General features: G+C 41.9%; 1 protein-coding gene across 1 annotated transcript in view; it reads right to left on the reverse strand.

Annotated features, from left to right (window-relative positions):
- Positions 1 to 10,080: 10,080 nt before the first annotated feature.
- hoga1 (4-hydroxy-2-oxoglutarate aldolase 1) overlaps positions 10,081 to 15,235 on the reverse strand; it is a gene marked incomplete in the record, with an annotated part of 36,766 nt that continues 31,611 nt past the window's right edge. Inside the window, 1 exon segment of the mRNA XM_005939961.3 lies at positions 10,081 to 13,168. Coding sequence (XP_005940023.2) covers positions 13,019 to 13,168 — 150 coding nt within the window.

A 15,235-nucleotide genomic window follows, 5' to 3' on the forward strand; every position in this document is an offset into this window, starting at 1 on the left:
TGTATCAAATTCAATAATAGGGAGGGCCAGAGCTCTTATGATCAAACAATCTTTTTTTACATAATATAAATTGATTATTCAATTTATCCATTATCCATTGCCGAAGCTGCTGCATTAAGCTGCAGCCGCAAGGTGGTTGGTGCCTGCCGTGGTGGTAATCCCCGAACCAAATGGTGGACACCAGAGGTGAAGGGAGCCACCAGGCTGAAGAAGGAGTCCTATCGGGCTTGGTTAGCCTGTGGGACTCCAGAGGCAGCCGACAGGTATCGACAGGCCAAGCGGAATGCGGCTCGGGCAGTGGCTGAAGCAAAAACACGGGTGTGGGAGGAGTTCGGAGAGGCCATGGAAAAAGACTTTCGGACTGCCTCGAAGAGATTCTGGCAAACCGTCAGGCGTCTCAGGAGGGGAAAGCGGTGCTCTACCTGCACTGTGTATAGTGCTGGCGGAGCGCTGCTGACGTCGACTGAGAAAATTGTCAGGCGGTGGAAGGAATACTTCGAGGACATCCTTAATCCCATTGACACGTCTTCCGAGGAGGAAGCAGAGTCTGGGGATGAGGGGAATGACCCGCCAATTTCCGGGGGCGAGGTCACTGAGGCAGTTAAACAACTCCTTGGTGGCAGAGCCCCTGGTGTTGATGAGGTCCGCCCCGAGTTCCTGAAGGCTCTGGACGTTGTAGGGCTGTCCTGGTTGACACGCCTCTGCAATGCTGCGTGGAGATCAGGGGCAGTACCCGTGGACTGCAGAATGGGGTGGTGGTCCCCATCTTTAAGAAGGGGGACCGGAGGAGTGTGTTCCAACTACAGGGGGATCACACTCCTCAGCCTCCCTGGGAAAGTCTATGCCAGGGTGCTGGAAAGGAGAGTTCGTCCGCTAGTCGAACCTCGGATACAGGAGGAACAATGCGGCTTTTGTCCTGGTCGTGGAACACTGAACCAGCTCTTTATCCTCTCAAGGATACTTGAGGGTGCATGGGAGTTTGCCCAACCAGTCTACGTGTGTTTTGTGGACTTGGAGAAGGCATTCGACCGTGTCCCTCGGGGTGTCCTGTGGGAGGTGTTGCGGGAGTATGGGGTGTCTGGCCCATTGCTACGGGCCATTCGATCCCTATACAACCGTTGCAAGAGCTTGGTTCGCATTGCCGGCAATAAGTTGGACTCGTTACCGGTGGATGATGGGCTCCGCCAGGGCTGCCCTTTGTCTCCGGTTCTGTTCATAATTTTTATGGACAGGATTTCAGGCCAAGTGGCGGAGGGCTTTCGCTTTGGTGGCCTCAGAATCTCATCTCTGATTTTTGCAGATGATGTGGTTCTGTTGGCTTCATCGGGTGAGGGCCTCCTGGAGAGATTATATCTCTCGGCTGGCCTGGGAACGCCTTGGTGTTCCCCCGGATAAGCTGGAGGAGGTGGCTGGGGAGAGGGAGGTCTGGGCCTCTTTGCTTAGGCTGCTGCCCCCGCGACCCGGCCTCGGATAAAGCGGATGAGGAGGACGGATGGATTATTAATTTATGTATATTTAAAAAGTTGGATTTAAGACTACCTGGTAAATGTCAGCCCAGCAAATATACTGTCCACTTGCTTGTTTTCCATCTCTACCAAGTGGCATCCTCTTAGCTGGGGACAAACAGAATTGTGATTTGGTCAGTGCTCATTTAAATCAATTAACCTACTGGTTTATACTGTTTCAAAGCTTAAAGCAATGTTAAGGACATGGTCAAATAGACAAGAAGGTGCTGATTTATCCTTTTCCCTTTTTGATTGGACTAAGAACCCAGTTACACATCATTACAGACCTGCTGGCAATCTCCTGGCAAGTTCAAATGAGTTTGGAAAAATGTGCATTCACTGACTGGCTGGCATGTGATTGATGGATATTGCTGGCTGCACCAGAAACCTCCTTGTGATTGCTTTGGTTATGAGCAGATTGCTGCAGTCTCTAGTAATCTGCATGAAAGACACCAACTTGTCTGGAAACACTGACCAACCACCCAGGGGTTTGTGAAGCTCGAAAAAGTGCGATAGAAGCAGGAAACAGAAAATGCTCATCTAAGTCGAAGTTGTACCATTACCTGTGAAACCAACATGCTTCAAAAGGCATCACTTTTAGTTCGAAGGCAGATGTGTTCTACTGTGGTACCCTTTTCACAGTTTTTCACACTATTGCTTAGAGAGTAGTTTGTTTGCAAACAAATCAACAGGTTCCATGCAAACTACTGCTCACAGAATCCTGATAGTGACTAAAGCCAGGACCGACTGTCAGCGACCGATGGTTGCCAGGAGGTCACTGACCAGTCTTTAAGCCTAAGTGAATGGGTCATTAGCAATTTATTCCACAGTCTCTGCCAGCAACCTCCAGCAACCAACCTCGCCAGCTGGTTGGGGAATATTCATTTTGACAAAGGCTACGTTCACACTGCAGGCGAAAGCGCATCAAATCCGATTTTTTTGACCCTATGCGACCCATATCCGATCATGGTATGACAGTGTGAACGGCACAAATCCGATATTTTCAAATCCGATCTGGGTCACTTTCATATGTGGTACTGAATCCGATACATATCCGATGTTTCAGAAAGCGACTGCTGTGTGAATGGTCAAGTCGCATTAAATCCGTCTTTTATGTCACTGACACAAGACAGTCGCCAATTTCAGCACCGGAGAAGCGCCCGATAAGACATCACGAACGCTTCCTGGCCATCCGGTGAAACTGCTGGGAAGACAACATTGGAGAAACGTTAACATTTTATTTGTACTGCATAATCTACAGATTCTGACAGAAATCTGCAACTATCCTTTGAAGCACCGCTCCTCTAAAACAGCAATAAGGATCATTATTAGGTTATCTACATTATTATGTAGATATCAAAATAACTTAAAGCAAAAAATGGGAAACGTGAAGTCCGAAGTCTTTATATTAAGGGCCATCAGTCAAACAATACTGTTCGGTCTGGGTCTAAACAGAGCGCGTTGTGTGTGACGTCTTCTTTTGCGCATACGGGCCACTTTGAGGGTTCACACTAGAGCGCGTTTGCTGTCGCATTTTATTTGTAGCATGAGCGAACAGACAAAAAAATTGGATTTGATCAAAAAATCGGAATTGAGCATTAAGACCTGCAGTGTGAACGTAGCCATAGTGACTGGTGGTTACAACATGGTTGCAAACCATCTCTATGCTTTTGTGACTGGGGGGCTTAAAGAGACTGTTCCAGTGAGTACATTTTCTTTGAAGCCTGATTTTCACTGGAAATGTTAGCATCCCATATTATATAGCAGTGAATTACGGATGTTAGTTGGTAATGAAGCTAGCAAGCCAGGCAAGCGTTAGCCGATAGCTCGTGCCCGGTAATCCAGAAAGCCCCCAAAACCAAATGGTAGTACGATAGCCTAGAAACTAAGGACAGTCTTACTTTTATATAGAGTTTATGGTCTGTACTAACTCCTGAAGGAATATTGCCCCTGTACTTACCAAACAGTTACTTCCACCGTGTTTACAAAGCCTGCTGGAGAGCAGGCAGCATAGATCAGGCTTCTAGAGCCCACTGTACAGATAACAGTGTTCATCACATTTTGTTCCAAAATGTATGCATGAATGTATGTGTGAATCAAAGCTGTACAACATTGTCCATAAAATAAAACTTCATTAGTTAAGTTTACAGGTAAGCAGAAGTTTTAACTTTTATTTTATTTTTTTATAGCACATCAAAAAAAAGTTCCAGTTTTGCTTTTTAATGAGGTTAATTCATAATCTTGCCACAAAAATGCTGGCTGTTCAAAGCTTTCGAGCAATCAGTGCTGCTTTTTTGTTCCTCTGCTGAGGACGGTCTCCATTTGAGGCAAAGAAATAGGTCATGCAGCTGCTCAATTATGCTTAATTTTAGATCTACAACGCCCAGTTTAACTAGTTATTAATCAGGTTGTCGCTACCTTTGTCACTCTCTGAAGCTCCCTTATTGTACCAACCTCCAGCTGCCAATCCCAATTAGGACTGAAATCTCACTGTGAAACCAGCTATGTATATCTTTGTCAGACTAATCCAACTTATTTTTTTGTTTTTAAATCTTTGTGAATAAATACTATTTCTACTTATTACCAGGCATGTCAACCATTACCTTTCCATTTATTCCACTCTGTACCTTTTGTCTGGACCTTCACATGCTCGTAATCTTTGAGCTCCATCCATCTGGTTCACAAATTCCCCCCCCCCACTTCTCTGTCTCTTTCTCTCATCTTCCCCCTCATGCTGCCCTTCCTTTCGTCCTTTTTTTGTGTAGTAGTGATGTGGCTCAGAAACAGGGAGTCAAAGAGTGGTGAGCTGGGACCTCATTATAAAAATGTTCAGAGATTTATACTTCAACTTAGTCTTTAGATAATTCCTGACTGTGTGCTTCATGTTCCAATTCTAAAAGATACTGAGCATAAAAAAAAAACCTTAAATGAGCTCTAGGGGCCCCATTTGTAACTTTGGTTTGATCTAAAACTCTCACATTGATGTCAGACACCTTATAATTAGTAAGGTAGACTACAATTAATACAAAGTCACTTCTTAATCTTAAGTAACACAAGAAGAGCCATGTTTACTTTTGTCCAATTTAGACACAAATTATAGAACATTGCATGTAGCAATTAATGTCTCACACATTTAATTGATAATTCCTGCAAAGTTCACGACAGACCAGCTTTTTATTTTTATTCTGGTTAGAAGCGAGGCACACTGTAATGCCACCCTGCAGAGTCTCTGCTGGTTTAAGCAGCCGTTCTTTATTTGTTAAAAAGCTCTCTTCAAAAGTAAAAATTCATTATTCTTTTAATGCTACCTGCTCTGTGAGACTCTTCAAAATGAAGATAAAATACAAAAGTTCTTTATATTCCTCGATGAGCTGACAAAAATGATTCAAACAGGATCAAATAATGCAATTGTTGGGGATGGGATTTAGTGGCAGGATCAATCAGCACTGGGCCCTTTCAAGAATATTACAGTTGCAGAATGCTGCATGAATGAAAATCAACTACTACAGTGAAGAAACCGGCTCACTGGTGTTTTTTAAAAGCCTCTGTACATGAATGAAGCTCTGTGGTTATCCAGAGAGTACGAACAATAGTAAGATCAGAAATTTCATGGGGCAGAAAAACTGTGACTACATAAACGCTACTTGTTAACCAAACAAATACATGTTGAGCTGCTTTGCCTACATATTGTGCGCTGATATACAGTGGCTTGCACAAGTATTCGGCCCCCTTGAACTTTCCCACATTTTGTCACATTACAGCCACAAACATGAATCAATTTTATTGGAATTCCACGTGAAAGACCAACACAAAGTGGTGCACACGTGAGAAGTGGAATGAAAATCATACAGGATTCCAAACATATTTTATAAATAAATAACCACCTTTTACTGCAGTTACAGCTGCCAGTCTTTTAGGGTCTGTCTCTACCAGCTTTGCAGATCTAGAGACTGAAATCTTTGCCCATTCTTCTTTGCAAAACAGCTCCAGCTCAGTCAGATTAGATGGACAGCGTTTGTGAACAGCAGTTTTCAGATCTTGCCACAGATTCTCGATTGGATTTAGATCTGGACTTTGACTGATTGGATTTAGATCTGGACTTTGACTGGGCCATTCTAACACATGGATATGTTTTGTTTTAAACCATCCCATTGTTGCCCTGACTTTATGTTCAGGGTCGTTGTCCTGCTGGAAGGTGAACCTCCGCCCCAGTCTCAAGTCTTTTGCAGACTCCAAGAGGTTTTCTTCTAAGATTGCCCTGTATTTGGCTCCATCCATCGTCCCATCAACTCTGACCAGCTTCATTCACCATTTCTGAATGATCGCTTGAACAGTGCTCCGTGGGATGTTCAAGGCTTGGGAAATCTTTTTGTAGCCTAAACCTGCTTTAAATTTCTCAATAACCTTTTCCCTTAGGGGCGGGTTTTGATAAGCGATTTATCGATTAAAATCGATTCTGGCTTGGATAACGTGATATCGATTCATTAAAATCATGAATCAATTTTTTAATATAAATGTATTTAGCCCAAAACGCCAGAATCTCAGGTTAAACCTCACAAAATTTCAACAACCACCAAACAGCTAAAACAGTAAATGAGAGCAGGAACACGGATTCTGCACAAAGACGTAAAAACAAAGCTCGGACCCGCCGACGGATCAGAATCAGTGAGATGTCGCCTTTCTCACCCTACAGCACGGACACGGTCGGGGCTGAAAGCCGACAGCTCCTGATTCCGATGTTTCGGCGGCTCCGCGCTTTGTGTTTACGCCCTTTTTGCGCTGATTCTAAAGCTGTTAGTTTGATCTCTCTCCAAACAATATTGACTGAACCAGCGGCAAAAGAAGATCCAAACTACGCTTCACATAAACATCGTCATGGATTCACTCTGACTTTTACTGTTTTGCTTCCAACACGATGAAATCACACTTCATGCACAGCTCTCTCTCTCTCTCTCTCTCTGTACTTCAACACCAGTTTTCCCGTCTAAAAATCTGTTTTCTACATCATTCGCTTGCTTGTTACGCACAAGTCTACCGTTGTTTACAGCGCCGTTGGCCGCTGTTTTTTTTTCCTTTTACTTACTTCCGAAAAGAAAACCTAATTTCTGTCGTTCAATAGGCTACTGAACAAATTTAAACTTTTTAAAATTGTGCAAAATGCAGCCGTGTCTCTAATAAAACCGTTGTAACTTCAGAGGTAATGTGCTTAAGTTGATTAATGGTTTTCTTTCGTTTTTGATGTACTGCAGAATATTTTTATAAAATCCCAGGTCAGGAAAATCACCTTCATGTTTTTCTGTGTTTTATCTTCAGCTACTTTGACACAAAGGCATCTGCTGTGATGCTCACACCTTTGATAAAGTCTTGCGAGTGTCAGCTTCCTTTTTATAGATACAAAAATATGTAAATTATCTGAATTATAATATTTCTGACTGTCTGAGGCAAAATTTCCCAGATTCAAATCGAATTGAATCGAATTGAATCAAATCGTGGATCAAATCGATTCGGGACCTTGTGAATCGGAATCGAATTGATTCTAGAAATCAGTGACGATACCCAGCCATATTATCCCTGACCTCTCTGGTGTGTCCTTCGACTTCATGGTGTTGTTGCTCCCAATATTCTCTTAGACAACCTCTGAGGCCGTCACAGAGCAGCTGTATTTGTACTGACATTAGATTACACACAGGTGCACTCTATTTAGTCATTGGCACTCATCAGGCAATGTCTATGGGCAACTGACTGCACTCAGACCAAAGGGGGCTGAATAATTACGCACACCCCACATGGAATTCCAATAAAATTGATTCATGTTTGTGGCTGTAATGTGACAAAATGTGGAAAAGTTCAAGGGGGCTGAATACTTTTGCAAGCCACTGTAATTAACCATGGTGGTAGGCTGTAACTGAGTCTTTCCTCTTACACAACGAAGCTCACAAAACGGTGTGGAAGGCCAAAGTTAAGAGCAAAAGATATTTCATATTTAGCCATCTTAACTGTGCCTCTCGGGAAGAGGGAGAAGGAGGGAGAGCTGCGTGAGTCAGGCAGTAGCTAATCACAGGGGAAGGAAGAAGAGAGGATGGGGGAGGAGAGAAAAATGGGAAAGGAAAAAAAAGGGGATGGGAGGGATCGGGGAATCTTTTAAGTTTGGTTTTAATCTGTGGCATGACCAGGATGGGGGATAATGGAGAAGGAAAGGAGCACAGAAGGAGAGAGGGATTGGGCTGTACATGCAACACTACGCAGAGAGGTCACCACACTGCCTGGGGGGGCTGGGATGCAGAGAGGAGAGAGGGAAGAGAAAGAAAAGTGAGGGCAGGGTCGAGAGAGGAAAGGAGGGGGAGACAGATGACAGATCGTCAGGTGTGGAGGGATGATGATGTGCAGAGAAGGCAGCGGGGGGAGAGAGAGCGTATTTGTTGGGAGATTTCGTTGCGATGACCTCGCCGTGTCATCGTCACGCTCCTCCGGGTGATGCTGTGCCTCTTTTGCTGACTCGCCACTTGCTCACCCCAGGAGCAGGAGTGAGATAGAGGCCAGTCCCCCCTCCTACTGTTTGCCCACTGGGAGCACAGACATCACCCGAACCATATCAAAGGGATGCCCTTGACAGTGCAGAAGCAGCGGTGGGGCGTGTCGCCTCCATGTGGTCACTTAGAGCCACTGCACCTCACAGAATGATAAAGGAAACCAATTACCAAAAGGTTTTTGAAATAAGTGAAGACAACACTTCAAAATGTTATGATGACACTTAGCGTGAATGCTTAAATTATACCGAGGCTTCAGACCTCAGGGGTCAACAGTTAAGAACACAGCTGATCAAACATTAGGACACTTTTCCTCTGGTGTCTGAAAGGACTGAAAGGTACCACAGCAACAAGAGACATACAGGAATAAGTATTTAAGGATCCTATTGAAGATTTTCCGTTATTTAGTTCTTTGGCAAAAATCTTCAGTAACAAGACCGCCCTTGGAAAGAGGTTAAACACAGATGAAATAAAAAGAAGAAACCTCATATTATCAGAAATCCTTGAGCAGGTTTATTAATATGAACTCATTAGTTGAATGTTTTTCAAACTCTGCAGGATCAGAGCCTGAAATCGCTTTCATGAACTTAAAAAAACACACAAAAAAACTGTTGACTTGTGTTTTGAATAGACCTTATTTTATAGAAGGCCACTATTAACTTACCATGTAAAAGCCCCACTAACTACTGTATTATTATTATTATTATTATTACTGCAATTTTTGTGTTTCAGGCTGGTTCCATTAGCTGGATGAAAAGAGGTCACTCATAGTAGCAAAAACAAAAGATTATTATCAACTCTGTAGCTCTGCTGACGTTTTTGCCTCTTTTAGCTCACACTGTTGTTTCTGTGGAGCGCGGTTCAGGCTTCGCTGTGCTCTCGTCAACTTTGACTGCAGCACTGGGCAGCAGAGTTCAGCTTAAAAGCTGCGATAAACTAATAAGGAAACACTTAGTAATTGGCACAGCGCAACATGTTGACAGCACATTTGTAAAACTTGCACTAACAGTGTATTCCCCATGTTATTTTCTCTAATACCATCTATTATGGTTATTAATCATTTAAGCAGTTTCTGGATATGAGTGCTAATTAATTAGTATTCACGTGATATAACATCTGATTTTTACTTCGCAAAAAGAAAATGAGAGAAAAATAAAAGCAATGACCGTATCAGTCAAATTCATAATTGTGTGTGTGTCTTGGTTTTGGGTAATTAGAGTCAAAATACAAGCACCTGGAGGTAACCATGGCTGCAAAAAGAAGCACACAAAAAAGAACAGTTGCATAATATTATCGCTGCTGACGCTGTAGCTTTGCTTCATCTTTATTCATTTCAAAATATCAGTTATCGTTATCATCATGACACTTTTAAAAGGATAACTTATTTCCTGCTACTGTGATAATGCTGGGCTTTGATTGCAGCGCTGTCTCTGGTGAAGGGGAAATGATGTGCACTTACAGAGGAAATCATTTCTTTAAACTTTGGCAGTTCTTAAAGAGTTTTATAATGTGTTTGTTATTCACCCACTGACTCCCAAAAACTCATACACCCTCATATGTATGACAAGGTGCTGGCTTGTCATTGGGAGAAACTTGGGGTTCTTTGTATTATATATCAAACTCCTCTTCTGTCTTCGGTACCGAAGATAAACTTATAAACTTGTTTTTCAAGGAAATGTGACCTCATATAAAACTGCACTTATCTTGGTACCTAGCAGAGCAATATCAAGGGTGGGGGATGTATGTCTGGGTATCAGATTGCAGAAGCTTTGTCTCCAAAAGTATGTAGTTGCACTGGGTTATATTATATTTCCCCTTTATCCTCCGGATCCAACAAGCAGGTGAGGAAAAGTTTAGGCAGAGGCCAACTATCCCTCACAGCTTCAAGTCATAGTGACTTTTTAGAGACGTGGTGCTCAGTAACTCACTTTTTACACCAGTCCTTGAATACTTTGTTTAACAGTGACTAAAGGTCTTATAATTGAATGTAAAATTGACACAAAAAAGTGTGTATTGCAGCAAAGAAAGCAGGCCCCTGAAAACCAAGGTGACACTAAAGTACACTTTTATTCACAAAATCTGGATTTTTATCTTTCACTCCTGCCACGAAGAAAGAATTTGTTATAAGGCCATGTACTCTAAAGGAAATTACTTTCTGCAGTCTTACAGACAAGGCACACGTAGTCACTGAACATTCTCGTATTACACAAAAAAATGTCACATGTCATTATGCGGAGACATTCTCCCAAATAAAGGACACGGTGTCTTCAATAGCTCTGAATGCTTCCAATATTTGACAAAGCCAAATAATCACAGTAACAAAGGTCTGTCACAGTGAAGCAGTGTATTTTCAAAAAAAAATTTCAAAGTTTCTCAAACAGTGAAAATTTTCAGACCAAGGGTTAAACATTACTTATAAACTACAACTGTGCTTGTAAGACAGATGTCCTTAAAACTGAGTGGCAGGTGATTTAATCAAAACTGTTTATACTCAGAGCTTTCCATCTGTACTGTGTCCTTGTCGCACAGGAACAGAAGAAAACACAACATATCCTCCTTTTTTTTATGGTCCTGTAAGTATTTCTGAAAATATCTCCTGCTAAGAAAGGTGCTAATTGGACTCATGGTAAGATAAAAGCAAAAAAGTGCTATGTGACAAAGCCAAAGGCTCTCATTGCCATGGCTACCTGCTACACGGCTTTAATTACAGTAATTATGGTTTTTAACTTTTTCACATCAAAGAGCGCTCTGGTATTCTGCAGCAAACTGTGACCATGACCTGCAGCTCTGCCTCCCACTGAACTCTAGCTGATCTCAGGTCTTTCTGAAAACATTTATCAAATCTATATTTGAGATGAGGAACTTTTCTTTGGCTTTTTGGTGGCCAGACCTAATCTCAGACATGCATGAACACATCATTCAGTGCTGTCTGGCCAAGGAAGGGCACGGGGCACATTTGCTCTAGAATGCCTGTTTGTTTTTTCTAATATTAGATAAATATCAGCACAGGAAATGAGTGAAAAAACAGTATGGGCATCATTCCCCAGTGAGATATTTTATACACACACACACAAACACACTGAACATGCATGACTGATTTAAATAAGAGCAAATGATGTGATAGTTTTTCTGTTCCAAATTTTTTATTTTTCAAAGACCTTGGGAGGCTTCAGTGTTATTCAGCCTGAGGTTACAAGTGGCCTGGCTGTACTTTTAGTTTCCATACAATAGCTCTACAGAGGTATTCTGAATAATAAGACATCTCCTGAGGTCAAAGCATGCCAAGGCTGTGCTGTAATTACATGACAATTACCTTTAGGTTACAGGGCATCTTAAACTAATGAGGCTGATGCATACAAATGACTTTCTGCCATTGCAGTAGGTGCAAATGTCCAAAGTATAAAATGCATGCCCTGTGAGACCACTGTATTTCTAATGACAAAACAGACAATACTGTGATTAAATAACTCATATTTACTCCACTGTCAGGTGATTTCCATTTACTGTCTACTGCTGTGAGACTACAAATTCTGTATTTTTATGCATCCACTAACGATTAGACAAAGTAATTGTTTCCTAAGTTACACATGAGTCTTGACTAAAGAGTTCCAGGTCCAAGTCCCACATTTCAAAGCTTAAGTCAAACAGGTCATGATCTGCCAAATGCATTACACGCCAATTATACACAAATCTACTTTTTACACTAGGCTGAAAAGCCACTCCTCGCTATGAACCAATCCAGGTCAGTTATTGGTATCTTGGGAACATTAAGACAATGGCTGACATATTTCCTATTTCAATTTAATACGTAAAGATTTGAAGGGATCCATAAGTTGCATCGAGCGACCCCTGGCAGGATTTTCATGGAAATAATTTTTGTGCAACAACTCTAACAAATGGACAAAAAAACAAACCAGACAGAGTAATCACAAAACCTCCTTGAAAGAAGAAAAATAACAGTTACAGGCTAAAATATGAGGGTATTGTTTTTCCCTGTGTAAGACTGAGGTTAAGAAGCACTTGATAAAAAGTGTCCCTAGTTTGGAATCTCTTATTACGTCCACTTGTCCTCTTGCTTTAGTGGAACAAAATATGAAAATAAATAACTGATCACATGATAAAAACAACAGGAAAGATCAGCAGCTAATTGCCTGTCACTGGCTTCTTATTCTGGTTTGTGTACATTGTCATACTTGTAGTGTTTTAATGTATAAACACCTTAAAGTGGTGGCTTGCACTGCCAGAGGCACTTTTCTTCCTGAGTCTGATTGGCTTCTGCTGGCTTGATCCATTACCTGTAATGTCAGCTGCTACATGTTTTATGGTGTAGATTTTATAGACTATATAACATTGTGTACATATATATGTACACAAAGTCTGGTAAAGTAAACCACGGGGGGACCACCACGACAATGTTTGTTACAACAAACCTAAGCAGACACTTAAATCAACCTCAGCCAGTTGAACATTTTACAGAAGCTAACAAAGCTCAGTATCAGCCAGAAGCTAGCAGCCTCAGTATTAGTAATGGCTCAAAATAGTCAAAATAATTGAAAAATTGTTTTGTTATACAATATATTCTGCACCTGCTATTACGTGGAAAGTTAAAATATATCAGGGACACGCGGGTGTACAGCAACTCGTTTTCAGTTAATCAGTCGCAGTACAGAGCACTTGGAGAAAAATTGGAATTGGCCAAGAAAATTTCTGTCAGTCCAGGTCAAAGAAAAAGAAGAACAAAAACCAAATAGAACTTTGAAGTTGGATTAATTGATTTACACATTTATTTTAATGTAAGGGAGTTTTTTGCAGGTTTTTGGATTTGGCTCAATAAATATCAACAGTGGATAGAACTGAATATTTATTTATTTATTTATTTTCATGGGCAGCTGTGTTTTCCCTTTATGATATAATTACACCAACAGCTAATAGGTCCACACATAGTGACCTCGCTCACACATGCACTCTCGCTCCGCCTAGGTCACTTTACAGCCACCCATTGGAGGAGAAGTCCCGCCTCAGTTGCTGACTCTCGGCCTCTGTGAGCGGCTGAAGAGGTGATCGACAGGAGCCACCGTGGAAACCAAACCACTCCATCGCCTGCTTCAGAGCGGGAACTCCCAGCTTCCTAGTCACCTAGCAACACAGAGCTTTAATCAGTCTTCATATACAGTCAGGTCCCTAAATATTGGGACTTTGACACAATTCTAACATTTTTGGCTCTATACACCACCACAATGGATTCCAAATGAAACAAACGAGATTTGCTTTAACTGTAGACTGTCAGCTTTTATTTGAGGGTATTTACATCCAAATCAGGTGAACGGTGGACAGTGACAATTACAACAGTTTGCATATGCGCCTTCCACTTCTTAAGGGACCAAAAGTAATGGGACAATTGGCTTCTCATCTGTTCCATGGCCAGGTGTGTGTTATTCCCTCATTACCCCAATTACAATGAGCAGAAAAAAGGTCCAGAGTTAATTTCAAGTGTGCTGTTTGCATTTGGAACCTGTTGCTGTCTACTGCTAAGATGAGATCCAAAGAGCTGTCAGTATCAGTGAAGCAAGCCATCATTAGGCTGAGAAAACAAAACAAACCCATCAGAGAGATAGCAAAAACATTAGGCGTGGCCAAAACAACTGCTTGGAACATTTTCAAAAAGAAGGAACGCACCGGTGAGCTCAGCAACACCAAAAGACCCAGAAGACCATGGAAAACAACTGTGGTGGATGAATGAAGAATCCTTTCCCTGGTGAAGAAAACACCCTTCACAATAGTTGGCCAGATCAAGAACACTCTCCAGGAGGTTGGTGTATGTGTGTCAAAGTCAACAATCAAGAGAAGACTCCACCAGTGTGAATACAGAGGGTTCACCACAAGATGTAAACCTTTGGTGAGCCCCAAAAACAGGAAGGCCAGATTAGAGTTTGCCAAACGACATCTAAAAAAGCCGTCACAGTTCTGGAACAACATCCTATGGACAGACGAGACCAAGATCAACGTACCAGAGTGATGGGAAGAGAAGAGTATGGAGAAGGAAAGGAAGTGCTCATGATCCTAAGCATACCACCTCATCAGTGAAGCATGGCGCTGGAAGTGTCATGGCGTGGGCACGTATGGCTGCCAGTGGAACTGGTTCTCTTGTATTTATTGATGATGTGACTGGTGACAAAAGCAGCACGACGAATTCTGAAGTGTTTCGGGCAATATTATCTGCTCATATTCAGCCAAATGCTTCAAAACTCATTGGACAGCGCTTCACAGTGCAGATGGACAACTACCCAAAGCATACTGCAAAAGCAACCAAAGAGTTTTTGAAGGGAAAGAAGTGGACTGTTTTGCAATGGCCAAGTCAATCACCTGATCTGAATCCGATTGAGCAAGCATTTCACTTGCTGAAGACAAAACTGAAGGGAAAATGCCCCAAGAATAAGAAGGAACTGAAGACAGTTGCAGTAGAGGTCTGGCAGAGTATCACCAGGGATGAAACCCAGCATCTGGTGATGTCTATGTGTTCCAGACTTCAGGCTGTGATTGACTGCAAAGGATTTGCAACCAAGTATTAAAAAATGAAAGTCTGATTTATGGTTCTTATTCTGTCCCATTACTTTTGGTCCCTTAAGAAGTGGGAGGCACATATGCAAACTGTTGTAACTCCTACACTGTTCACCTGATTTGGATGTAAATACCCTCAAATAAAAGATGACAGTCTGCAGTTAAAGCACATCTCCTTCGTTTCATTTGGAATCCATTGTGGTGGTGTATGGAGCCAAAAATGTTAGAATTGTGTCGATGTCCCAATATTTATGGACCTGACTGTATATCCCATATGGATGATGTTGTGCTTTGCAAAGCTTTAAATTTAGACATTTTCCCTATTTGTGATTTATATTTGACGGCTGAAATCCACCTGTACCACATGCCACTTCATACTGTAGTGAAGATGGAGTTTTATGATTTAGACTGTAGAGCAGTGACATTTACCACCACATTTACCTTAATGCACACTTACAGAGCCTGAGACATGCTCAACAGCACCTGCCTTCAATTCAGAACAAATCAGAGTGACATACAGTGCAAAACTGACATTTAACCTGATGCTACAAAGATATACAGTGGGGCAAAAAAGTATTTAGTCAGCCACCGATTGTGCAAGTTCCCCCACTTAAAATGATGACAGAGGTCAGTAATTTGCACCAG

The sequence above is a fragment of the Haplochromis burtoni genome, unplaced genomic scaffold, assembly GCF_018398535.1.
Source record: "Haplochromis burtoni strain Fernald_Lab_line unplaced genomic scaffold, NCSU_Asbu1 Contig_269, whole genome shotgun sequence".
NCBI classification, from domain to species: domain Eukaryota; kingdom Metazoa; phylum Chordata; class Actinopteri; order Cichliformes; family Cichlidae; genus Haplochromis; species Haplochromis burtoni.